This window comes from Bradysia coprophila, unplaced genomic scaffold, assembly GCF_014529535.1.
Source record: "Bradysia coprophila strain Holo2 unplaced genomic scaffold, BU_Bcop_v1 contig_373, whole genome shotgun sequence".
NCBI lineage: Eukaryota > Metazoa > Arthropoda > Insecta > Diptera > Sciaridae > Bradysia > Bradysia coprophila.
Window position 1 is genome coordinate 1,828,909 of NW_023503632.1, and position 26,427 is coordinate 1,855,335.

The 26,427-nt window shown below is 38.2% G+C and overlaps 3 protein-coding genes and 2 long non-coding RNA genes across 6 annotated transcripts; 2 read left to right on the top strand and 3 right to left on the bottom strand.

Moving 5' to 3' along the window:
* Positions 1-6,006: 6,006 nt before the first annotated feature.
* LOC119082003 lies at positions 6,007-6,738 on the bottom strand. Its single transcript, XR_005088563.1, has 3 exons — positions 6,635-6,738; positions 6,323-6,374; positions 6,007-6,218 (listed from the first exon to the last, which is right to left on the bottom strand). It is a non-coding gene; the product is annotated as an uncharacterized LOC119082003 (long non-coding RNA).
* A 4,857-nt stretch (positions 6,739-11,595) lies between these two features.
* On the bottom strand, positions 11,596-12,670 carry LOC119081993 (guanine nucleotide exchange factor MSS4 homolog). Its single transcript, XM_037191314.1, has 2 exons — positions 12,234-12,670; positions 11,596-12,095 (listed from the first exon to the last, which is right to left on the bottom strand). The coding sequence occupies exons 1-2, from the start codon at positions 12,354-12,356 to the stop codon at positions 11,832-11,834; spliced, it is 387 nt and encodes a 128-aa protein (XP_037047209.1). The 5' UTR covers positions 12,357-12,670; the 3' UTR covers positions 11,596-11,831.
* Positions 12,671-19,514: 6,844 nt separating this feature from the next.
* On the top strand, positions 19,515-20,592 carry LOC119082001. Its single transcript, XR_005088562.1, has 3 exons — positions 19,515-19,605; positions 19,683-19,812; positions 19,972-20,592. It is a non-coding gene; the product is annotated as an uncharacterized LOC119082001 (long non-coding RNA).
* A 1,071-nt stretch (positions 20,593-21,663) lies between these two features.
* Positions 21,664-24,353, bottom strand: LOC119081964 (epsilon-sarcoglycan). Of its 2 annotated transcripts, XM_037191271.1 has the most exons (7): positions 23,834-24,353; positions 23,582-23,763; positions 23,362-23,466; positions 22,918-23,295; positions 22,464-22,526; positions 22,107-22,241; positions 21,664-22,032 (listed from the first exon to the last, which is right to left on the bottom strand). In XM_037191271.1, exons 1-7 carry the CDS (start codon positions 24,101-24,103, stop codon positions 21,921-21,923), a joined length of 1,245 nt encoding a protein of 414 aa, XP_037047166.1. In that variant the 5' UTR covers positions 24,104-24,353; the 3' UTR covers positions 21,664-21,920. The 2 variants fall into 2 exon arrangements, with proteins under 2 accessions (XP_037047166.1, XP_037047167.1); XM_037191272.1 differs by lacking the exon at positions 22,464-22,526 and having other exon boundaries at positions 23,834-24,352.
* A 1,170-nt stretch (positions 24,354-25,523) lies between these two features.
* LOC119081986 (metallo-beta-lactamase domain-containing protein 1) lies at positions 25,524-26,334 on the top strand. The gene is made up of 2 exons (XM_037191307.1): positions 25,524-25,773; positions 25,826-26,334. The coding sequence occupies exons 1-2, from the start codon at positions 25,605-25,607 to the stop codon at positions 26,308-26,310; spliced, it is 654 nt and encodes a 217-aa protein (XP_037047202.1). The 5' UTR covers positions 25,524-25,604; the 3' UTR covers positions 26,311-26,334.
* The last annotated feature ends 93 nt before the right edge of the window (positions 26,335-26,427 follow it).

Consider the following 26,427-nt stretch of genomic DNA (forward strand, 5'->3'; position numbering starts at 1 on the left):
TCGAGCGGCTGTTTTGCAAGTTGGTGAGGCGTGTGAGGCCTCAAATGAAAGGTATTGATGGTACGAAGCGAAGAAAAAAAACTGGAAAAAAATTGGATTCAATTTGTTGGAGTTATAGGTGGCAAGTAGGGTGTTTGCCCACCAACGGGAAGACGTTTGTAATTGCGGAGCGGCTGTTTTAGAAGCTAGAGGGGCGTGTGAGGGTTTCAAAAAAAGGTATGGATTGTGCCAATCGAGGAAAAAAAATTTAGGAAATTCGGATCAATTTCGAGCGAGTGACAGCTCTCCAAGTAGGTCATTTCTGAGCTACTCCAACGTACAGTGATCGATGATGATTTTGAGTTTTTCTTTGGGTGAAATGGATTTGTTTTTGGGGAAAGTTGAATGAGTTGTAGAGGTGAGTGGTGTGGTTGAATAGAAGTGACCACGGTGTACGCTTTTGTGTGTGAGTGACCACCCCCTCGATTTTTGTATCTTTGGCTGTGAAGCAGATAGAAAGTTCGTTTCTTCGGCAAAGTTGGTCGGTATTGAAAGAGTGGTTGTATGGAAGTGACCACAGTGTACGCTTTTGTGTGTGAGTGACCACCCCCTCGATTTTTGTAACTGTTTATGTGAAGCAGATGGAAAGTTGGTTTCTTCGGCAAAGTTGTTGGTTATTGAAAGAGTGGTCGTCTGAAAGTGACCACAGTGTACGCTTTTGTGTGTGAGTGACCACCCCCTCGATTTTTGTAACTTTTTGTGTGAAGCAGATGGAAAGTTGGTTTCTTCGGCAAAGTTGTTGGTTATCGAAAGTGTTGTCGACTGAAAGTGACCGCAGTGTACGCTTTTGTGTTTGAGTGACCACCCCCTCGATTTTTGTAACTTTTTATGTGAAGCAGATGGAAAGTTGGTTTCTTCGACAAAGTTATTTACTATCGAAAGAGTTGTCGTCTGAAAGTGACCACAGTGTACGCTTTTGTGTGTGAGTGACAAGTCCCTCGATTTGTATAACTTTTTTAATGAAGCAAATGGAAAATTAGTTTCTTCGGCAAAGTTGTTCGGTATTGAAACAGTAGTTGTGGCGTGAGTTGTAGAAGGTAAGGGATTCACCAAAAATCGATGTAACACGGGAAGAGGTGTTTGTTGGAAAAGGTGTAAGAGTGGTGATTGCGGGGGTCCAGGGGGCGGCAGCCCCCTGGCATGAAAAATAAATAATGAAAAGACGATATTAGGCATTAGGCATTAGGCATTAGCGGAACGAAGCGATTTTCGTATAGCTCTTTAGCAGACTTAGAGTTGCTTTCGAATAGATGTTAGTCTCTAACAGGTGTCTGCCCGGTCTAGCTTGCTAGGATGCGACGTGGCACGAAGTGCCACAGGATGCAGACTAGTAACATATTATAACGACGGGATGTTTGTCTTTCTTTCTTTCTTTCTTTCTGTCTGTCTGTTTGTCCGCTATTTACCGTCAAAATGAAAGTTCAGAGCAAAAAAAAAAAAAAAAAAAAAACACTTTTTGATATGTTGTAGGGAATGGTCTGAAACGTGGAGAAAACGTGGTCCGGTGAAAAGTCTGTTCGGAGATAGTGAAGTTATGACTGTGGGGAGGTGGAAAATGGCAGAATCGATATAACTCGGTCATTTTGAGAGATGGAGCATCGGTTGGGGAAGAAGAAATGTTCCATTTATTGCGGGGAACAAAGTTGCTGAAGAAAGTTTTTTTCTAACTTTTCATCAGGAGGTGGTAGAGTGCATTTTATGCGTTTTTTTGAGGGTCTGGAAAATGTTTTAAATTGTGGAGCGGCTGTTTTGGAGTCTGTTGGAGTTAAGGTGGTAAGTAGGGTGTTTGACCACCAACGGGAAGACGTTTGTAATTGCGGAGCGGCTGCTTTAGAAGATAGAGGGGCGTGTGAGAGTTTCAATGAAAGGTATGGATTGTACGAATCGAGGAAAAAAAAATTTAGGAAATTTCGAGCGAGTGACAGCTCTCCAAGTGGGCCATTTTTGAGCTACTCCAACGTACAGTGATCGATGATGATTTTGAGTTTTTCTTTGAGAAAAATGGATTTGTTTTTGGGAAAAGTTGAATGAGTTGTAGAGGTGAGTGGTGTGGTTGAATAGAAGTGAACACGGTGTACGCTTTTATGTGTGAGTGACCACCCCCTCGATTTTTGTATCTTTGGCTGTGAAGCAGATGGAAGGTTGGTTTCTTCGGCAAAGTTATTCGTTATCGAAAGAGTGGTTGTATGGAAGTGACCACGGTGTACGCTTTTGTGTGTGAGTGACCACCCCCTCGATTTTTGTAACTTTTTATGTGAAGCAGATGGAAAGTTGGTTTCTTCGGCAAAGTTGTTGGTTCTTGAAAGAGTGGTTGTATGGAAGTGACCACAGTGTCCCCTTTTGTGTGTGAGTGACCACCCCCTCGATTTTTATAACTTTTTGTGTGAAGCAGATGGACAGTTGGTTTCTTCGACGAAGTTGTTGGTTAACGAAAGTGTTGTCCATTTATTGCGGGGAACAAAGTTGCAGAAGAAAGTTTTTTTCTAACTTTTCATCGGGAGGTGGTGGAGTGCATTTTATGGGTTTTTTTGAGGGTCTGGAAAATGTTTTAAATTGTGGAGCGGATGTTTTGGAAGGTGGTGAGGCGTGAGCGGGCTCAAATGAAAGGTATTGATGGTACGAAGCGAAGAAAAAAAACTGGAAAAAAATTGGATTCAATTTGTTGGAGTTAAGGTGGTAAGTAGGGTGTTTGACCACCAACGGGAACACGTTTGTAATTGCGGAGCGGCTGTTTTAGAAGCTAGAGGGGCGTGTGAGGGTTTCAATGAAAGGTAAGAATCCTACGAATCGAGGAAAAAAAATTTTAGGAAATTCGGATCAATTTCGAGCGAGTGACAGCTCTCCAAGTGGGCCATTTTTGAGCTACTCCAACGTACAGTGATCGGTGATGATTTTGAGTTTTTCTTTGGGTGAAATGGATTTGTTTTCGGGGAAAGTTGTGAGTGAGTGGTGTGGTTGAATAGAAGTGAACACGGTGTACGCTTTTGTGTGTGAGTGACCACCCCCTCGATTTTTGTATCTTTGGCTGTGAAGCAGATAGAGAGTTCGTTTCTTCGGCAAAGTTGTTGTTTATTGAAAGAGTGGTTGTATGGAAGTGACCACAGTGTACGCTTTTAGGTAATAGTGACCACCCCCTCGATTTTTGTAACTTTTTATGTGAAGCAGATGGAAAGTTGGTTTCTTCGACAAAGTTGTTCGGTATTGATGATTTTCTGTAAAGTTTGACACGGGAAGAGGTGTTTTTTCGAAAAGGTGTATTAATGGTGATTGCGGGGGTCCAGGGGGCGGCAGCCCCCTGGCATGAAAAATAAATAGTAAAAAGACGATATTAGGCGTTACAAAAGAAGAAGGTGTTGTTTGGGGCTAACTTTTCATAAGAATGTTTGAGCGGAGCGAAGCTCCGCTCAAACCATTCGAATGCAGAGGGGTCGAAGACCCCGATCGTTGTTTATTTGTGTTGGCGCTAGCGCCACGGGATACACCTAGTAACTGATATAGAAGGAGGATATTCAGAGAGATGATAATTTAGCGACTGGGACTTCGCTTCGACAGATAGAGCTCGACATTTCGGACAAATTCTATAGAAAGAATAAAATGTCAAAATTGACTGAATATTTGCAAAATTGGTCGGTTGTTAACCAAATAATTAATTTTTGACTAATGTGGGTTTTTTTATCTCTGAAAATATTTGACATTTGTTAGAGTTTTAAAGGTCATGTTTCCAATGTCAATAAAGTGTTTCCCAGAACATATTTTGGCACAAAATTTGAAAATCGCTTAGCGAATTCAAATTTTGGTTTCATTTAATTGATGACTTTTAAAACACTGACAAGTTTAAAATTGTGTTTTCTAACGATGAATAAACTGTACAATGATTAGAGTCAAACATTATGGCAATATTTTTCTTCTGTGTCATGATGCCAGAATTGACGTAAAGTAATTAATTGTGTAAAACTGTTTCCATATTACCTTCTGTCGAAGCGATGTCTTAGTTGCCTAATTATCATCTTTCTGTGGATATCGAACAAAAAATGCGAGATCGACACTTCGAGACATTTCTGACATCAAGCGAGATAAATCGGTATACACCCTCTCTTGCAACCAAACTATAAAAAATAAAGTGGTAAACATTGACAGTGTGCGCTGTCACAGAAAATTTTACACTTTAAAAAATAAATTAAATGAAGTATGAGCAGCGATGACCTTTTTTGTGTTGAAAATATTACGTCTACTGTCACCGTTTCGGTGTTCGAAAGTCAATAATTTGTCATTGTGATGTCTTTTTTTGTGTGTTGCTCCGTCGATATTGCTTTAAAAAAAAGCGCGGAACGGCAACTCCATTACAAAAAAAGTCAGTGTGAAATTTGTCAAAATAAGGTGGTATGTTGACTGTACTGAGGAAAAAGTAGTTACCTGCTACAACTGCGATCTGTCTCCAGCTGTAGTTTTTGAGAAAATACAGCTGTCACAGAAAATATTTCGGCCCGTAGCTGTCACAGCTGTATTTTTCTACTTGCTATCAGAGCTGTAGTTGTGATTACCTACAATAGCTGTGTGATTGCCTACAATCAAAATGTTGTGATCGATAGGCACGGGTTCGAATCATGTCGGAGTTTTTTTTTTTTTTAAATAATATTAATAAACATTATTCATTTCCGATAAAAGTCAGTTCAAAATTAACTCAATAATTTAAAAAGAAAATATTTCTGGCCTTTCGGAGTTATATTTGACAGTACTGGGGAGTATTTCGATATTCTGTTGTATTACATCCGACGAGTTAATTTTGAACTGAATTTTAGCTGAAATGAAACGAAATTGATTTTTTATTAATAATTATTTGAAATAAAAACTTGCCTTGTTGGGGCGCGCACCCGGGACCTCTCGATCTCCAGTCCAGAATAATCCACCTGAGCTACGGAACATGTATGCTACAAATGCTTAATGTTAATGTAAGCTATATTACCGTTGATAGGTAATATACATCCCTGTAGTAGCTGTATTGTGGGTTTAACATTAACTACATGAGATACACATATGAAAACTGTGTATACAACACGTAATGTGTCGTCATTAATAATTGAAAGATATTATTGCGACAATATTGATTCACGTAAAAATGAAAATCATGCCGTATTTGGGAGCATTCAAAAATATTAAGACTAAAAACTGGAAAAATGGTTCGACGAGCACAGGCTAGAGACCCGCCGACACTTTTTCACCCAACCGAGTCGCCGGTTGTTCTTAGATTGGAGGATATTTTTTTTTTTCTCAATAAAATAAAAGAAATTTCGACTGACCGAAATCGGCGCTATTTTATATATGCCTAGTTAGGCTTTGGTGCCTAGGCCCCAACACTAGTCTCATATATTTTTGATCTTCCATAACTGGCTGCTTGACTATCCATATATAAAAAGTCCCGGAAAAAATAGCACCGATTTCACCACAGGTAATAGACGTTACTTTCTAGGAAGAGACTATTGGCACCGGGTGCCAATAGTCTTTTTATAATACTGTGGCTAATGTCACCGGGTGCCAATAGTCTTTTTATAATACTGTGGCTAAAGGCACCGGGTGCCAATAGTCTCTTTATTATACTAATGCTAATCGCACCCGGTGCCATTAGCCACAGTATTATAAAGAGACTATTGGCACCCCGTGCCATTAGCCACAGTATTATAAAAAGACTATTGGCACCCGGAAAAATTAAAATTTGAATAAAAAATCCGGACATTTTGAAAATTAAACTTGTTTTGTACACAATTCTAGGGAATTCATATTTTTACAAAATGTAAGGTAAAGGCTGATTGTTCGATCCTGAGGAACTCATCGTTTTACAAAATGTAACGTAAAGGTAGTTTGTTCGATCTTAGTGAATTCGTCCTTTTACGAAATATAACGTAAAGGCGGATTGTTTGATCCTGAGGAATTCATCCTTTTACGAAATGTAACGTAAAGGTATCGAACAATCGGCCTTTACATTACATATCTCAATACGATGAATTCCCTATGATCGATGAAACTACCTTTACGTTAAATTTCGTAAAAGGAATAATTCCTCAGGATTGAACAAACCGCCTTTACGTTAAATTTCGTAGAAAGATGAATTCCCTAGTATTCTACAAAACGCATTTGCGTTATATTTCGTAAAGGGATTAATTCCCTAGTATCGAACAACCCTTCTTTACGTTACATTTCGTAACAGGATTAATTCCTTAGGATCGAACGATCCGCCTTTACGTTAAATTTCGTAAAAGGACGAATTCCCTAAGATCGAACAAACTACCTTTACGTTACATTTCGTAAAAGGATGAATTCCTCAGGATCGAACGATCCGCCTCTACGTTAAATTTCGTAAAAGAAGGAGTTCCCTAAGATCGACCAAACTACCTTTACGTTACATTTCGTAAAAGGATTTATTCCTTAGGATCGAACAATCCGCCTCTACGTTAAATTTCGTAAAAGGACGAGTTCCCTAAGATCGACCAAACTACCTTTACGTTACATTTCGTAAAAGGATGAATTCCTCAGCATCGAATGATCCGCCTTTACGTTCAATTTCGTAAAAGGACGAATTCCCTAAGATCGAACAAACTACCCTTACGTTACATTTTGTAAAAAGATGGATTCCCTAGTATTGTGTAAAGTTTAGTTTTCAAAATATTCGGATTTTTTATTCAGATTTAAATTTTTCCGGGTGCCAATAGTCTCTTTATAATACTGTGGCTAATGGCGCCAGGTGCCAATAGTCTCTTTATAATACTGTGGCTAATGGCACCGGGTGCGATTAGCATTAGTATAATAAAGAGACTATTGGCACCTGGTGCCATTAGCCACAGTATAATAAAAAGACTATTGGCACCAGGTGCCATTAGCCACACTATTATAAAGAGACTATTGGCACCCGGTGCCAATAGCATATTCGTACTTTCTATGGGTAATTCTTCCAAACATTACCAATTACAGCTGATCTATTACCTACTGCAGCTGTAGTTTTCAAATCTTTTTCCTCAGTGTGCGTCAAAACGAAGTTTGGTTGCTAGAGAGGGTATTGGTATACATGTCTCGAGGTGTTGATCTCGCATTTTGTATATATTTTTCGATATCCTCATTCTATCAATTATTTAAGTTCTTTGCATTTAAGTATATAGAGTTGAAACCGAGGCCCATTTCGACGAAAACGTTTTCTAAAACTTTCTAGAACTTCCTAGAAATTCTAGAAATTCTACAAATTTTTAGAAATCGCAAAATTTTGTAGAAAAATTTGGAAGTTTCTCTTGAAACACAAAACAAACCCAAACAAACAATCAAGCAAAAAATGATATTAAAATCAAATATTTTTGACGATTTAATTTCATCAAAAATTTTATCCAAAAATATTAAAAGAGCTTAGGACACCGAATACGGAAGGAGTCAATAAAGACATCTAAAAATTTCAACATCTCAGAATATCTAACCACTAAAACTTCTAAAAGAGATGAAGCGATAAGACCAGGTAAGCGGCAGCTCATCTTGTATTGTTATCCTAACCGTTTATTGATACGCCTAACGTAAATCTTCTAGGCTCGCTTGATAGTAAAGTGGTAGTTTTACTGAATCTTGAGATGTTTTAATTTTACGAAGGAGTCATTTGCACTAGCATGCAAATACTCAACTACAGTGTGAAATGTCCTTAATTTTATCGAACAAATTTTTTGATGAACAAAACTCGATTCTACTTCTTACACTATGACTTACTACACTTAACAGATTCAGCTCGAGATGTACCTAGACACTTTCATACTAAATTTTTTTAATTTTAATTTTTCTTTTCTGATGGGACCAATCCAATTCCATTTTCAATCTGAACAAACTTTACCTTTAGATGAATATTCTACCGGATCTCCTTCAATGTGCTGCTTCTGTTACGACTGTTAATCAAATAAGAGTCCACTGCTGCTATGCTATAGCCCTTGTAGATCATTTTAAAAAAACTCATTCTCAAATTAGACGTTCAATGAAAATGGTGGTAGAGTGTTTTGCGGTGTCTGATTTAATCAGAGATGGGGGAATGTGGTGTATAACGGCGGTGACGATTTTTCCACTTAAAATTTAAGATTCAATTTGATATGGATAAAAAATCAAATGTGGTAATGGTTGGACCATTGTATTACCTTTTTGTGATGTTAAATCATTGTGTCGCTGTGCTAAAATGTAATTGTTAGTTTCAAAAATTGTAAAAGAAAAATTAGTAACCAAAATTTAAAGATGTTACCGAGCTGTAAAATCGACTATATTTAAAGAAAATGCTATTTAAAATATATTATACACCCAGACAATGCCCGAGAGTTAAAATGGTGTGCATTTAAATTGTTGTTTTTATTTCTCAGCAATTGTCCCGACACAATCGACAATACTCACTTTGTGAACCTAATTTAGGTGGCTGCACGCACACTAATCATCATCAGTTAACTAGGAACATAGATCATCTTCAAGGACGTTAAAAATACCATCTACGGTAAGAAAGGCCATCCACGTTAAGAAATGTCATCCATGTTTAAAAAAATTCAAACTTGAATAAATGAACGAAACATTTAACGAAACTAAAGTGAGGTTACGTCTGAAAGTACAGTAACTTGGATATGATCTATTGCGATTTTCACTTACGACTGAGCAATTTTACGTTGATGGGAACGACTATTATGTTGCGTTAATTCACAACCGAAAACGCAGCACAATTGTCGATCGTATCAACGCTCATGTGTTTTCGGCCAAAAACTGGCGATTTATTGCAAGCGCATTATATGGTCTAGTCAATCATTTTTACTGTGTCAATCGAAATTTTCCCGCTAAATTCAATCATAACTTCAGGTCGCCGATTCTCGTGGTCCATACAATTCGTACTTTTAAGGTAACAACTGTCAAGTTACGAATACTTAAATTACTTCTATATAATAAAACCGAAAGGTCGTTACACTTAGGTTCACCTAGCTTCACTTGCGTTCACCTGGGTTCACCTATCTTTACCTGTTCTCAACTAGCTTCACCTGGGTTCACCTAGCTTTACCTGGCTACCACCCCGTCCAACGGTCACAAGGCTGACCTTTACGACGTGTGTTTGCCTACTCCCCATCCAACGACTACTCAGCTGACCTCTAGGAAGATGGTTTGGCATTTGAATTTATTATGTCAGTGTGGTTAAGATTTTCAGTACATCCCGGGCGAACCTTGGGTTACAGTGCTAGTAATTAAATAGTCTTAACCTGTTCTTTCAGAACCTTGAGGGGAAGTGCCTTTTCCCTCGCTAGGGAAAAGTATTTCCTTCACTAGGAAAAAGTGTTTCCCTCGCTTGTAAAGTAAAACGCAGCACTATACCAGCGATGGAGTTTGATATCTCGTATCACGATGAGTAAAAGTACCTCGGACTGAAGCCCTTGGATTCTTTTACTCATCTGGATACAAGATATCAAATTCCTTCAGGGGCCGTTCATAAATTACGTAACGTATGAGGGGGGAGGGGGGTCTGAGGCTAGCGTTACGGCTAGAACAAAAATGGGTCAAATTTGTTTTTTAGCGTGACAGGGGGGGAGGGGGGAGTCTAAAGAATGTCAATTTTTGCGTTACGTAATTTATGAACGGCCCCTCACTGGTATAGTAATGCACTATTACGTGGTCACGCGTGAACTCCCCAAAGTTTACAGTCCTGGTCAGTATGCAACTAGCTGAATCGTTAAGGAAATTAAATTTAGAACGAAATTTTAAAAGCAGAACTTCAATCAATCGAACAAAATTTATTTATAGAAGAGGATGACCAGCACATATTCGTAAAAAAACGTTTTTGATTACAAATCATTGCAAAAACATTATCGATCGAAAATTCCAACCCATTCAGAAACTCAGATTAATAGCGGGTAAATCATCGAGATCATCAACCCCACTATCCAGAGACGGTGTGTCAATGCAAACAACCGAACAGTCAAGTTCTGGCAATAAATTTGTTAAAGACGATCGCCGTGGTAAAAGCAGCTGCAGCGATGAAGGGTCCGATTTAGGCGGGTCCGATTTAGGCACATCCATGAAGATGAGATTGAATTGCTTTTCAGTCAACGAAGCGACTAGCTTTTCATTTCTATAATCTATTTCGTCGTTTTGCTGAACCATTTCATAAGCAATCGGTGATTCCGAAGCTGCTACATCATCATTTTTTGCCTTTGATTTTGCAATTAGTGTAGCTCGCTGAACCGTCATATCGTTTTTCGGTTGCGTCGACGAAAATTCCTTCGGTGTGGAATTAACAGTGCGGTGTAATTTCCCAAGATCGTCCGATTTTCTTAGCACTGTGCTGTGTTTTTGGCTTTCTCGCAAAGTGTGGTGATAGGTTCCTTTGATGAGATATTTGAAGTAATTGCTTCAAACACATTGCGACACTTAAAACATATGAAGCAGCAGATTTAATGATCATATATCCGTTTCCGCTTCCGTAAGGGTTAAGGTTACAGCTCCACAAAAATATTCGATGGACAAATAAGATCTTCCAACGGATGTAACTACTAGCATTTCATGGAGAATTTGATGTACGACTAACACGGGAGAAGCTGCGGGAAACGTAAGTTTGTTTAAAAAATGGAAGTGTAGAGTTGTGCTTCGTTTGACAAATGTCTTAAGAAACATCTGTGTGTGAAGACTAGACATGCAATACACAATTTTGATACGGCATATAGTTACATCATAATGATGACAATGGACAATAAAATAAACAAAAACTTGGGGTCAACACGAGGACATATCTGTCATGTCATCAAGCATGTGCTTGAAAACACTTCTTTTACAGCTAATAAGAAACTAGCTTTATTTCTAAGTTTACTCTGAGTTAAAGCACCGTTTACCACTCTGTGATATCCCGCAAATCCCCAGAACGAAGAAAACGCTCATGAATGTATGACGTCGAGGAGGTGCGGGAAAACAGGAAAAGTAGAAACATATGCAGTTGTACAAATCCGATTTTGTTAAATAATAAATATTTCGGTTCGTCTCGTCTCGTCAATACCGTTCATTGCCGTCGGAATATAACGGCAAACAGGCATTTACGCCGACTATTTTGAGACCCAACATAAAAAATTATGAGTTTTATGTTTTTCACCTCTGTTTTGCATGTCCATCTAACTTTCTAGCGGAAAAAAGTGGTGGCGATTAAACGGGAAGTGCTCCAAAACAGCGACAGTATTTTGGTTGTTTGGAGTCAAGTTCTCAGAACAGTGTCTTTGTTTTGTTTTGCCTGTTTTTCACTAGTTTTTCATGCATATCTATACTATGGATGTTTCAAAATCGTGTGCAATATATCAAAGGAAAGGTATTGACTAGACGAATCAGAATATTTCAGTTGTAGCAAAATCTGTTTGGTAGATCAGTAGAACTATTGGCAAGAAAGCAAGCAAAACTGCAAAACTCTAGAAAATTTTATTTTATTCGCATTATTCAGTTTACATGGATTCAACTGCAAAACTGTTTTCCCGTACCTCCCAATCTGATTAAGTATTACGAATGATCAATTGATCAAGCACATCAAAGAAAACGACAAAGTTTACACGTTAAACTTCATTTAATTTAAAATATTCATTTCCTTTTAAAAAATAAAAAGTTTGAACTGACAATTCTTTTGCAGCATCCATTTACATTTTACGCGTTTCAAGTATTGCATTATTTTTGCATTCGACACAATACATTCACCCACAACAAATTACATTTTCTTTATGTCAACACATCATTATGCACATACAATGTTCATGTATAAATGCGTATCCATATCCGTATCCGTATTATCCATTTTGAACGTGTTTCACTCGCTTCAACGCAACAAAACATTCTTTGGACCCAATCAACTGATAACCGACTGGACCCATCTCACAATCGGCACAAATCAAATACTTGGCCGTTTCGACTACATTCGAAAATCCAATATTTTCAAACGTAAACATGTCCTTGACCCGCCAGAAGTGTTTCAAATTTTCCGTTTCCATTTCCTGAGGTTGCGGTTGGGATTGAGTTGGTTTTTTCTTCTGGTGCATCAGCGGTAAACTGAACTGTAACGGAAGACGAGAGTTATGAAAAATTCATATAAAACAACGACCTTGAAATTTCGATGGGATTTTTTTTTGGTGCAGTGCAAGGGCGCTACCTTTAATCGAATGGGATTTTTTTGTTGTTGTTGTTTCATTTACCTCGTCTTCCATGTAAGATGCAGTTTTCGGTTTCAGCATTAAAGAATCACAATATTGACAGTAAATGCTATTTTTATTCCTATTTTCATCAATTTGTGATGGAAAATCGCTTTCGTCGGTCATATTTTCTTCTTAAAAAAAAAACAAAATCCAATTTAACTTTTAAATCACACGACAAATTAGTATTATCACAATAAAAATTATTGAGTCGCAGCAAAAAAAAAAATTACTGCATTGAATATTTGATTTCTTGTATAGTCTGTACTTGATCAATTATTGCATAGTTACAAGTTTTATCGATTATTTTTTTAATACAAAATACTCTGTACGATTTAATGCAGAGGAAAATCAGTGAACAGCTTTGACTGTTTACAAAGTTTTATTTAATAAAAAAAAAGTCAACACAGTGTTTTGTTTCCTAGGAAAAAAGTATGGGGGAACTGTCATCGTGACAGCTGACTCGACTAAATGTATCGATTTTCACAGATGGCGCTCATTCTTCAAATGACAGCACTTCTGGCGCGCTAAGCGAAAGCAAAATTTGAAATGATACAAGCATAGTGTATAATAGGCATTGAGGGCAAATGGGGTTGATTTCAGTCTGTTGAAAATACTTAAATCCGACATTCTATCAATGAATATAACAGATTTAATCACTCAATCTTTATCGAATCTGTTACATCACAGCACTGTTTCTAGCATGAACACAGAAGATATTCGGAGCCTGATGAAATCACAGTAGGCACTGCGTTTCTTTTGTGAAGATAGCTCACTTGTTTTCGTTGTATGAGAAAACATACAATACAAACAATACTCTTATCACTCAAGGTTCTGAACCTTGACGTTAGCGGCTGTATTGCTTGGTAGTTTAAGATGCTTTGCTGAAACCAACTGTCCAAGACGGAGTCTTTCGCACACGACTAACTTGTACCTAAAATAGCCGCTGTCTGTTTAGTTGTAATTCGGGATTGCAAATAGCTCTCCGCCCAGCATCACACAGGTGGATCTTTCAGCACACGCCCTAATTATTTACTTGACTGTAGTCAAGGGTCTTATGTCAGAAAGTGAGTATGCGTGTAACGCTTCCACTACTATGATCAAAAATGTATGGAAATGTGATCAAAAAACGTTAAATGTAACATTTTCTCAGGTTAAGTTCGAAAATGAACACGATTCGTCTCGCGCGGGTCGCGAGTTATTCGTCTGGCCCTTAATAACACGATAACTTGAGTAAATCTCAACCGATTTTCAAAAAAACAAGGCATCAGAACAGTCGGAGCGTTTGCTGCGACTTAGCCCCGTACGATCCGTAATCCTATTTCGTCCGTAACCATAATACGTCCGTAGCCGTAATACGCCCGGAACCCTAATACGTCTACAACCCTCTAATGCGTCTGTTACCAAAATGCAAGTCAAGTTGGGCATGGTCAAATTTACTGAAAGTGTTCATTTTTAAAATTGCGCATAGCGCAATTACGAAAGCCCGTACGAAGTACCTCTCAAATAAAACCAACAATTTACGACATTATTTTATAAACCCAAATTTTTTTGCCAACTTTCCATTGGGTATTCAATTACCTCTCAAATAAAACAAAAACTAGCAAAATCGGTTGAGATTTACTCGATTTATGTGCAAAAAGCACTTAGGGCCGAGTAGCGGCCTTAGTCCAAGGGCGCAAATTTGAAACTTTTTTTGCCATCATTCTATTCGGCATTCAATTATCTCTCAAATGAAACAAAAACTAGCAAAATCGGATGAGATTTACTCGATTTATGTGCAAAAAACACTTAGGGCCGAGTAGCGGCCTTAGTCCAAGGGCCCAAATTTGAAAAATTTTTCGCCACGTTCTTTTCGGTATTCAATTACCTTCCATAAAAAACTAAATCTAGCAAAATCGGATGAGATTTACTCGATTTATGTGCAAAAAACACTTAGGGCCGAGTAGCGGCCTTAGTCCAAGGGCCCAAATTTTAAACTTTTTTCGCCACGTTCTTTTCGGTATTCAATTACCTTCCATAAAAAACTAAATCTAGCAAAATCGGATGAGATTTACTCGATTTATGTGCAAAAAACACTTAGGGCCGAGTAGCGGCCTTAGTCCAAGGGCCCAAATTTGAAACTTTTTTTGCCATCATTCTATTCGGCATTCAACTATCTCTCAAATGAAACAAAATCTAGCAAAATCGGATGAGATTTACTCGATTTATGTGCAAAAAACACTTAGGGCCGAGTAGCGGCCTTAGTCCAAGGGCCCAAATTTGAAACATTTTTTGCCATCATTCTATTCGGTATTCAATTATCTCTCAAATAAAACAAAATCTAGCAAAATCGGATGAGATTTACTCGATTTATGTGCAAAAAACACTTAGGGCCGAGTAGCGGCCTTAGTCCAAGGGCCCAAATTTGAAACTTTTTTCGCCACGTTCTTTTCGGTATTCAATTACCTTCCATAAAAAACTAAATCTGGCAAAATCGGATGAGATTTACTCGATTTATGTGGAAAAAACACTTAGGGCCGAGTAACGACCTTTGAGCCCTCCCAACAAGCTCGCGTTGCATCCTACACAAAAACAATGTTCAGCAACTTTGTTCTACTCGTCAATACCTTTCATTTGATATATCACAAGCAGCTATTACGTGCGTATTTCGGTAGATATCGTCGAAAGACTGAAAAACACCTATAGGGCCCTAGCTCTGGAAGGGCCGACCCTACCATGCCCATTTTCGAACTTGACCTTACTTTTGTCGATACCAATCGGGGAAAAAAAGAATTTTGAAAAAAGGTTGTGATTTGCTCAAGCTAGAGGGGTCACGGACGGACGGACGGACGTACGGACATTTTTAGCCCCGTACGAAGTACTGGGGGCTTATAAGATTAATATGCCGTTTGTAACACGTCGAATTGGAAGCAGACAGTAAGGGCAAAGCTTTTGGTTATGTTCATAGATGACGAATCCGCAATAAAAAAAATGTCCGTCCGTCCGTCCGTCCGTCCGTCCGTCCGTCCGTCCGTGACCCCTCTAGCTTGAGCAAATCACAACCTTTTTTCAAAATTCTTTTTTTCCCCGATTGGTATCGACAAAAGTAAGGTCAAGTTCGAAAATGGGCATGGTAGGGTCGGCCCTTCCAGAGCTAGGGCCCTATAGGTGTTTTTCAGTCTTTCGACGATATCTACCGAAATACGCACGTAATAGCTGCTTGTGATATATCAAATGAAAGGTATTGACGAGTAGAACAAAGTTGCTGAACATTGTTTTTGTGTAGGATGCAACGCGAGCTTGTTGGGAGGGCTCAAAGGTCGTTACTCGGCCCTAAGTGTTTTTTCCACATAAATCGAGTAAATCTCATCCGATTTTGCCAGATTTAGTTTTTTATGGAAGGTAATTGAATACCGAAAAGAACGTGGCGAAAAAAGTTTAAAATTTGGGCCCTTGAACTAAGGCCGCTACTCGGCCCTAAGTGTTTTTTGCACATAAATCGAGTAAATCTCATCCGATTTTGCTAGATTTAGTTTTTTATGGAAGGTAATTGAATACCGAAAAGAACGTGGCGAAAAATTTTTCAAATTTGGGCCCTTGGACTAAGGCCGCTACTCGGCCCTAAGTGTTTTTTGCACATAAATCGAGTAAATCTCATCCGATTTTGCTAGTTTTTGTTTCATTTGAGAGATAATTGAATGCCGAATAGAATGATGGCAAAAAAAGTTTCAAATTTGCGCCCTTGGACTAAGGCCGCTACTCGGCCCTAAGTGCTTTTTGCACATAAATCGAGTAAATCTCATCCAATTTTGCTAGTTTTTGTTTTATTTGAGAGGTAATTGAATACCCAATGGAAAGTTGGCAAAAAAATTTGGGTTTATAAAATAATGTCGTAAATTGTTGGTTTTATTTGAGAGGTACTTCGTACGGGCTTTCGTAATTGCGCTATGCGCAATTTTAAAAATGAACACTTTCAGTAAATTTGACCATGCCCAACTTGACTTGCATTTTGGTAACAGACGCATTAGAGGGTTGTAGACGTATTAGGGTTCCGGGCGTATTACGGCTACGGACGTATTATGGTTACGGACGAAATAGGATTACGGATCGTACGGGGCTAAGTCGCAGCAAACGCTCCGACTGTTCTGATGCCTTGTTTTTATTGCGGATTCGTCATCTATGAACATAACCAAAAGCTTTGCCCTTACTGTCTGCTTCCAATTCGACGTGTTACAAACGGCATATTAATCTTATAAGCCCCCAGTACTTCGTACGGGGCTAAAAATTTGCATTCGACGAAGAATCTAATTCGTCAGGTTAATTCCGATAATGGGCGGCAAGGTAACGAAGAATTTCGCGCCGTGCGAGAATCCTACTTTATGGTAGAATTTCGAACCCATACAAATCAAGGCTAATTTCAGTTTTTCTGTTTTAATTTTGTTTGTAGGGGCCTGAAAGTTGGAAATGGGTGCGAAATCGATTTAGAGAATTTTCAGAGAAACCAAACGCGAATAGGGTGAAAGCTCGAAAAATACTTTTGGGAAAGCAAGAAATTATTGCATTTCGAGATGTTCCGGACTTTATAGTTAACTCGTTTTTTGGGAACTGTATTGTGTGTTCGTTCTCATTCTTGAACGGAATATCTCAATATCAGCTTTCACCACAACTAATACGCTGGAAATATAACAGTCAGGCCGAGGTAACAAAAGATGAAAAGTTACTTCTTGACTTACAACGACCAGACTACCTCTGGAAAATGAAAAATGAAAATTCAAATGATCTGATTGGTCGTTGTCTTCTTGTGAGAATTTCCATAGATTAAATTGACTGGATTGATTGAAAGTTTATCTGATGATAGTGGATTTTTCTTGACTGTTGAGTGTTCATTGTGTGGTGAAACGAACGCAGAGGATCGAATGTAAGTCTTTTGTCTTCTGTGAACCTTTGTTTTGAATGATTTTTTTCGAATGGATTTTCGGTTGTGATTCCGCTGCGATTTTTAGGCTGTTTTCATAGCAGTGTTTTCTTTCGAGACTAGTTCAACCGAAAGATTTAATGCTTTCTTGTGAAGGGTGCTAGATGAGCAACTGACGATGGCCAGACCATTCTGACCCAGGACCGCTTCTAGTACCTGAGGTCAAATCATTGAACTCCGTTTGTCGTTTCATTTTGTTCTTCTGAAATGTGTACGATTAGCCCGTTGCCAATTCGTCACATAAAAAAACCTCACGTCCCAATGTGTCCCGTCCCAAGAATTTTTGATGAAGCGAATAAATTAAACAGTCGAACGACGGAACGCCTTGCTTACCTCAATCGAATAAAACTTTTTGCAGTGAACCGACTGATGATGCTCCTTTTTATTTCAGCTCTTTGGTCGGTTCTCCATCTGTTCCACCCGAAAATTCCCTACTGCTTGTTCCTCGCCTGCTCTGTTGTCAGTTATCTCAACTGCTTTTTGTATCAGTTCATACTTCGAACGGACCCCTAATATTAGAACATTTCGGATGAGGTCCACATATTCCTCAAATTATTGCTAAACTGACCATTGATTCGACATATTATCAATAGCGACTGATGAGTGTTGGACCTATTCTAACCGGGCCACTGATATATTATTCCGATGGAAGAGCTGAGAGGTGTATGCTCTGCTGTATTTTGTTCTCTATTGTATTTGGATGATGGTTAGACCAAAAACGTCTTCCTAGACCGTTACTACTTCGCAACGTGTAAAAACCCAGCGATGAAATGACGTGCATCAGATGATGTTGACGCAAACCAATATACTCCACAAAACAAAAAACAAAATAACTATGACAATTTGTTCTTCACAATCCATTAATTACCAGTCAAGGGACCTGACCCACCCAACAGGTGGGACCTAGTGTAATATAGCCTATCAGCACTGGATGTGTGGTCTGGTCAGGACGCGTTTGTAAAGGTAGGTGCCTACTATTTTGCTGTAATTGATTTCGACAAAAAAATCTTTAATATATGGATCACTTACACGATTTAGTGTAATCATATTAGACTCGGATCTTGCAAAAATTAGGACAAAAGGGGACTTAACGGTTTTCGGTAGACCTTGGGGCCCTCTATCACCTCCCAAAAGTCCCACTCGATCCCGGCCCAAAATCTCGAGAAATTCGAGAAAAACCGAAAAATTTGAGGTTAAGTGCAAGCATTTTTTCGTTGTTCGACCAAAAGCTGGGTTTCCAAAAATTTTCTCGAAAATTTATTTTTACCTCATTCCAGATACCCCAAAGTATCGAAAACAAGTTAAAACCAGAAATTTTTTTTTTTTACTCACGAGATATGAATTTTCGAAGTCAAAATTTCATGAAAAAATCGACTTCCGTGAAACTAAACTTTGACTTTATACCGCCATATCGAAAGTCCGTATCTCTAAATTTTTGCGGAAAGTAGCTTAAAAACATCTTTGGACTATCCTGAACATTTTATAAGCAGCATGTCATAACTTTTTTTCAGAAACAAAAAATTTTCTCGCATGTCGAAAATTTGCTTACACGCTGAAAAACGGCCGACTCAAAGAATATTCCATGCGTCGATAATTTTGTTCGAAGATTTTTGTTAAAATGAGTGAATATCGGTTGCAAATGAATTATAATTGTTTAATAACTAATAAAAAGTAGTTTTGAAAGGTTTTTGTGGAAAATAGGTAGTAAATTTAGGCCAATTTCCCGAATTTTTATATTTCTTGGTAAATTTCCATACAAAAAAAAACATCTTAGCATAAGTTAGGAACAATGTTCTGTTTGTAGTGGGCTGGAAATGAGCGACGAAGTCGCGATATTTCATCACTAGACAAACAAATATTTATGAATATCATACTAGCCGGCCGCCGAAGGGTGTCGGCTACGTTTTAGCCGCCAACTGTCCATCGGCTGAACGGCGCAGTGCTCTATCTGGAATGAGGTAAAAATAAATTTTCGAGAAAATTTTTGGAAACCCAGCTTTTGGTCGAACAACGAAAAAATGCTTGCACTTAACCTCAAATTTTTCGTATTTTCTCGAATTTCTCGAGATTTTGGGCCGGGATCGAGGGGGACTTTTGGGAGGTGATAGAGGGCCCCAAGGTCTACCGAAAACCATTAAGTCCCCTTTTCTCCTAATTTTTGCAACCTCTTCCACATAAAAATTTCTAATATGATTACACTAATTTGTACGACTTGGCTCCCTTATTCAAATTATAAAGCATTTAGTTATTAACGTTGATTTAAATATTTCGTGAAAGATGTCGCTTGTTTCATAGTGACAGCACCGATGGTACTCTGTGACCACCGATAAATTGGATGTGTTGTTTACATCGCTTTATCAATTCCGCGCTCTAAACAATATTAAACAGATGGGTTCAACGCCAGAAGAAGTATCTGGCGTAAGTTTATAATTAAAAAAAAGGAATTTTCGTGCCTTAACGAATTATTAAAACGAATTCTTGTTGCCTCTCTATAGATGGAAGCTGTGTTGTACCTATTTAATACCGGATGATTTGCCGAAAGCGGTCGTTCGCGATTTGCATAAGTTGGTCCCACAAATATACGGATTTAAGGATTTTTGGGACTTCAAAGCGTTCATTCAAATCGTAAGTTATTCAAATAAGGCTCGGAACGCGTTGAACATCTTTAGTGTTTCTACGACTCTATGACTCATTGCCTAGATTTCGACGTGGCATTTGAGTCAATTTCGTGTGACCCAAGTAGTTTATGTGACTATAACCGATCTCTTATCTTTTATTGAACAGGAATTTGTGACGAAGAAGAAGGCAGAAGCGGCGCGATCGAATGGATTCGATTATGTCTACAATGGTGGTCAGTGTAATCAGAGATACGCACCGTCTGCACGTGTATCTTGTTTCGTTGCGGCGAATTTGGCACCCAATGTAGGCGAAGGCCATTAGCTAAATTAAATAAAATGAAAAATGCAGAGATCCAAAGAACGTTTTCAACCGTTTCAACCTTATCGAATACTAAATTGGCCAAAATGATGTACAGCTTATAAGCAACATCGCATTTCCTTTCTGATAAAGTATTCAAAATTGCCAACTGTGATAAGACGATTGATTGTAAAGTGCTGATCATAATGTACTTGCATGACCAGAAACCCCACCGAGTGTAGCCGTCGCCGACACTTTTCGTACTGTTTCTAGAATATGTAACCACTGTGCATATTGATGCTGATTAAGGCTTACTATCGGGTCAGGTCAACCTGAAAATTTCAGGTCAATTAAAATCATGACCTGAAATGACCTGAAACCTGAATTTGACCTAATAACTTGACCTGAATATTATCAGATTGACCTGACATTTTTTAAGTTTTTTCTAAAATAGTTTTGTTAATAATCAAATCGAAAAAACAATTGATTCCTGATAAGGCCTACTATAATTTTTTGTTGTCTTAGAGCGGACGCTTATGGTTTCTTTGTAAACAAATCCAAAGGTACGGAAAGTCGTACAATCTTCACCAGGATCATTAGCTACACTTCGAACATTTTACATTTTTTATGGGGTCAATAAGTAACTTCTAGGACTGAAAGCTCTCATCAGCTAACCTGATAAGGTTTAATGACTCGTTGATGTCAATAAAAATTTAAAATGTTCAAAGTGTCGATACTAAACCTAATAAAGATTGTGCGACTTTTCTGGATGTTTTGCATTCCGAAATAACTGATTCAGTGCCTAAATTCGTGAAACAAATTATATTTTCGTTTCTTAAGTTCTCTTTGTTTGTATTACAGAAAAATTGGTAAGAGAATCGGGAAGGTGAATATTTTGGGCTCAGTACCCACCAATGCGCCAAGTTACTATTCTAAAGTACACATGCCCACTATCAGAGTACATTTCAGAACTTGCTCTCTAATCACTTAACTCTAATCTGTTGGTAAATTATAACGTCAAAAACCACAGACATTGATGGAATTTTTTTTTTAACGCACTCTGATATGAGATGAGAATATCGTGAATCACTCACATACAACGCTGCGTTTGATTTGTAGTTTACACTTAAAATTTTGAATTTTCAGCGAACGGTGTGAATACATGTGTGCCAAATTGATAAAATAAAGTAAAAACGAATATTGCTAGAACTAACGCACTCCAAGAACAGGCAAAAGAACCGAATTTAGATAAGGATCCTCCTCGTCGTGGACTACTCATGCTCATATAAATTCAGTTTTTTACGTTGGTATAATGCCACTGTCCATACAAGATAGGGGGACAAATGACAGTCAATAAAATCTGTTCCTGTGCCTGATCTTGGAGTGCGTTACTTAGACAAATTCTGAGCAAGGTTCTGAAAGCTGACCTCTGAATTGATCACGAAGGCAGGCGGTATACTAGCGTATATCGTGTTCGTCGTTACCGACTGCTACTATTGTTGCATAATGATAAGCATAGTAAGCATAGTAAACATGTAATCGATAAATAAGAGACGGAAGTAAAGTTTTTGTCGCCTTTCGAAAGACATTTTATTCGCTAAGTTTTAGATTCAATGTGACTACGCTTTACCAGAAGACTACGCTACGGCTTGTTTCGGTTTCGGAGAACCATCCCATTATTAGAATTGATTTTTTTTATTGATGAACCATTCGAATGTTTTGTGAATGTGACTATGCATAATATGTGTGCGTTAACCCAAAAGGAACAACTCACACAGAACAGCGATTCAACAAAATAAGACCCGTGGGGTTGATTGTCAGATGGTAAGTCCGTTTTTGTAAGTACTGTTTGGTTTGTATGGTGGTGGTCTGGGTCGAAGTGTAGAATTCGTTCGAGGACTACCGTCGACACGGTAGCTGTTGTTTGGGCTGTGACAATAAAACATACAGGATATTCATCGGTGTCGTTTCGGTGTTGTAAGAATATCTTTTTCCGATTATACCTTTGAGATTGTAGACTGCTGTGGTCATCATCAATTGGTTCCTTAAGACTTTTCAAAGTAGTGATCGGTTGGTTGGTCTCTGGTGAATATTGAACCATCTGAACCGTTGCATTATTTCCTTTGATTGACTCATCACTGAATTAGAGAAAAGTTTTAAGACAACCGCTTTTTTGACTATTATTTCTATCGTTTAAATTTAAAGTGTTAAGTTAGTGTCAGTAGGTCGGAGGGTCTTATATTTGAGTATAAGATTTGGTAAAAAATTCTAGTTTGAGAGCATTTTCAGCCAGTCCTGTATTCAATTCATTCTCAAATATAAGACCCAAAAACATTGTGTGTGAGGGTAACATTGTTCACCTTAAATTGTCTGTACAATTCTGAAATATGTATCGGAAAAATGTTTCTGAGTGTTCATCGTGTCTGTAAAATAAAAATTAAATCTAAAGTTTTACCGAACAGAAAAACGATTAAATCATTCCACGCGAGTATTTCTACGCGAGAGATTTTCTTTTTAATACAGTCTCCTGAATCAAGTGAGTTGTACTCAGTGCATCCACATTAGAGATTAACCAAATCATTTCACTCGTTCCGCCTTCGGCTCCACTCGTTCCACGAACATTCACACTCTCGCACACATTTACGCGTGTAATCATGACTCACTTACTCGACCAACTATAACATACTAATACTATCAAGCTCTTTTAACCTTCCCAAAGAGGTATTTCCTGGCCGCTTCGCGCTTCTAAACAATCCTTAGGTTGGAACACTCGATTGGAGTAATCCAAACCTGTAAATCGAAATTTTCTCTTACATTTTATCATGATAGAAGCATAAAACGGCAGATAGTAGTGCGACCAGAAGTGTCAATATCAGTCCGGGAATAGCAATGACAAACGCTAATTCGTCAATGTAGTTACGTTCTGGTACTTCACTTTTCGCCATCGGTTCCCATCGATCCTGCTTCAATGATGTACTCTTTTCCGAGCCATGAGCCTTGCTCAAGTCCTTACTATTGCCGACAATTCGAAAAGCACACCAGTCCATTTTAAAGCCAGCATTTTCGATGATTGTCTGAACTGATGTTCGCTTGAACGAACATGTTGTGATTTTGTACAGTGGTTTGACCTCTTCTTGAAGATCGATTAGTCGAGCCGAAAATGGCGATGTACTGCCCAGATGGATGATAACACTAAAATGTTTCGAATAGAATTGTCGTTGACATCTGGCGTGACGGATAAATGAGTTCCAGTTTTACCCTTCTTTTTGCTGCGGACGAAGAGGAATTCTACCACCCATTTTAATGGCTGATTCCATGAATACAATGTGAAGATCCTTTTTGCTTTCAGGCCACAAATCGTTTCTAAAATTTAAGAAAACCTTGAAAACACGCACTCAGTTGCGTCAATTCTCGACGAAACAGCCACATAGAACATTTGCCTAAACAACCACAATACATCGTATGTCTAAGTAACTACCTGAAAATGTTTTTCAAATTCTCCACCCTTCCGGGATCCATTAGTTGGACCCAATTTAAGTTGTCGATTTTCATTTGCACAGTGTTCACTGGACTCTGATGCTTGTTGTCGACAAACAGTTGAGTGGTAATACATTTTGTCTCATAGTTCAATTTATTCAAACCAACAATTTCAATTTGCACCTGAAAAACCGAAACCGGAATCCTCTGTCCAAATCTTGAACATTTCCAATTTTCAATGTGTTACACGAACCTCTCGTCCTGCGTAACTCAATGGTGGTGTTCCGTACAGATAGCCCGCATAATATTCACTACTATACGTATATCTCATCCAAGATGGCAAATCTGGATAGCCTTTTAGCGACGGACGATATTGAAATTGTTCAGGCCGACCGAATGTCCAATTAAACATTTGAGGCTCGATTTTCGTGGAAAACAATTCCGATACATACACACGACCCAAGTTTAATGCATCTGCCGTGCATAGTTGATATGCAACGAGAAAAAGAAATTTCCCAATCATTATTTTCTTGTGTGGGCGTGAAAACTTTTATACGACAAACACGAAACTCTGATCTTTTTGTAAAACTAACACTTCAGAATTTTTACTACACTTTACTGGCTCTACAAACAGAGCTATTATATTTAAAGTTTTCGTCAAAATATTTTTACAATCTATTTGCGCGAAAAATCAATGTTTCCACAGATTTGGAAGAGACACAGTTCTTTACAATAGACATTCACCTTTCTGTTTTTCATCAGAAAAGTGTCTAAAAAATCGTACCGTGCATTTTGTTCGTATGTTTACATACTCTCTCCGTAGATTTACTCTCTTTATCGATATATGGGAAAACAGAGGAAAATGAGTGTGAAAATGAAATGCATCGTTGGTAATGTAGGTATATATACCTATAATGCGTGGCTTCAGTACGCACACACAGATGCGAAATGTTCTATGATATTTATTTTGTGAATAATCATTAAATGGTTGGGCTAGCTGTCAGTTAAATTTTTAAATTTCATAATTAAACTGATCATTTGAAAATTATATTTCGTAGAGAAAATACAAATCAATTGCAAAAAACTAGGCCCCATCTTTTCAGTGGGTGATGTCTCATTGGTCTCAACGAATCTCGCACGGTTCGAGATTCCTTTTTTCACTATTATATATAAAAGTAGAGATTTCGCGCTCGATGGGCCACGCATATGAATAGTGGTCATGAATCAACAACGATGATAAGACGATGGAATAAAAAGAGCGTTCCATGACTGTAGTGACTTACGCGTTAGAGGTCTGAGGATATTACCAACATCTTTAGATTTGTGTCACGTGATATTTTCTTGGACCAAAGCTCGGGTGGTAAGTACTAGACTAGCGATATGAGTGAATCCGTCGCAACGTTAAACCTCGTTCAGTAATTTAATACTGGAGAATATTGATGAATATACTGAGACCTGCTTGGCTTCGAGCTTGGCTTTCTGGACATTCTACATTCTACATTACGGTGAACGCGTCCCAATATATATCTAATTCCTTTCTAAGAAATATCAGAAAAATTGGTTCTAATGGCGGGAGATATTGCTACGGTTGGATATACATCTCAGAAGTTAACAACTATGTATGTCGACCAGTAAACTCTTAATTTCAACACCGTTCTGCGTAATATTTGAAACCATTTTTTTTATGTTAACCTGTTACAGATGGCAAGGGTCTATTACTTCTATCGATCAGAGTGTTTTTAATCTGTTGATTTCAAATCTTGTACTTTAATTTTTTTAACATGCATTTTACTATATAAAGGATGCTACTCAGAGCTTGTCATTGTTTTTGTCGTCGTTATCGATAACAGATGAATAGCCGTATGTGACAGGTTTTATTTAGAATTTTTGAAACCGCTTTTAAAGCAGATCCCTCTATGAACACCATCATTGACTTAGTGATAGTGAAATTGAGTAGATGTGTCATTATGTCTAATTTTTGAACAAACAATAACATAATAACTCTACCTCCAGTAGTAAGAAAAATGAGCACAAAAAACGTTGTGACTTGTTTGTTCGAAGGATATTGTGTTTTGGAAGCTGAAAAGAATCGAATGTTAGCGAACTGCACGTGTACCTTAGTCCGAACTAGAAGTGGCAATAATATTCTTGTCGATACAATGACTCCGTGGGACCGCGATAAACTACTTCAAGGTAGCTATTTGATCATAAGGCTAAGCACAGGATTTACCATTATTTTCCTTAGCACTAGCAAATGTCAATCTGTTACCGGAGAATATATCACATCTGATTAACACCCATGGCCATTCCGACCATATCGGCAATAATAACCTCTTCCTGCAGGCAAAACATATCGTCGGTCAAAACGTTTCGTTCAAAGATCAATACGAGCTGCATGATTTCAAGGATCCATACGTCATTGAGGACGGTATCGAAGTAGTTGCAACGAAAGGACATACATTGGGATGTGTATCGCTTATTGTGCGGAATGGAATTTGTAATGGAATTGACGGTGTGATTGGAATTGTGGGCGATTTATTTGAACGGTATGATGATATTGACGACGATACAGTTTGGATGGACGCAGGCAGCGAAGATCCGATAGCTCAACGGCATAGTCGCTGTGCTGTTGCAGACATTGCAGATTATATTTTACCTGGTCACGGTGCTGGTTTTGTTGTTACGGAGTGTATTCGATCTAAGTTAAGGTCTCAATTTTCGATGGATTAAATAGATTTTTGATAATCGCGAAACGAACAATCACCTTTCGTTATCCTTTCAAAGTAACACATTAGGACAACCACTCTTCACTGTCGACAAACAAATTCGAAAAATAAGTTGCCGCTC

Coding starts and splice junctions, on each gene's coding strand:
- LOC119081993 (XM_037191314.1), bottom strand. CDS start 12,356: ATGACCGACGAAAGCGATTTTCCATCACAAATTGATGAAAATAGGAAT. Junction 12,096..12,233: donor CATCTTACATGGAAGACGAG/GTAAATGAAACA, acceptor CTTCCGTTACAG/TTCAGTTTACCGCTGATGCA.
- LOC119081964 (XM_037191271.1), bottom strand. CDS start 24,103: ATGATTGGGAAATTTCTTTTTCTCGTTGCATATCAACTATGCACGGCA. Junction 23,296..23,361: donor CGTCCGCAGCAAAAAGAAGG/GTAAAACTGGAA, acceptor GAAACATTTTAG/TGTTATCATCCATCTGGGCA. Junction 22,242..22,463: donor AATTGTACAGACAATTTAAG/GTGAACAATGTT, acceptor TCTCTAATTCAG/TGATGAGTCAATCAAAGGAA.
- LOC119081986 (XM_037191307.1), top strand. CDS start 25,605: ATGAGCACAAAAAACGTTGTGACTTGTTTGTTCGAAGGATATTGTGTT. Junction 25,774..25,825: donor CCGCGATAAACTACTTCAAG/GTAGCTATTTGA, acceptor TATTTTCCTTAG/CACTAGCAAATGTCAATCTG.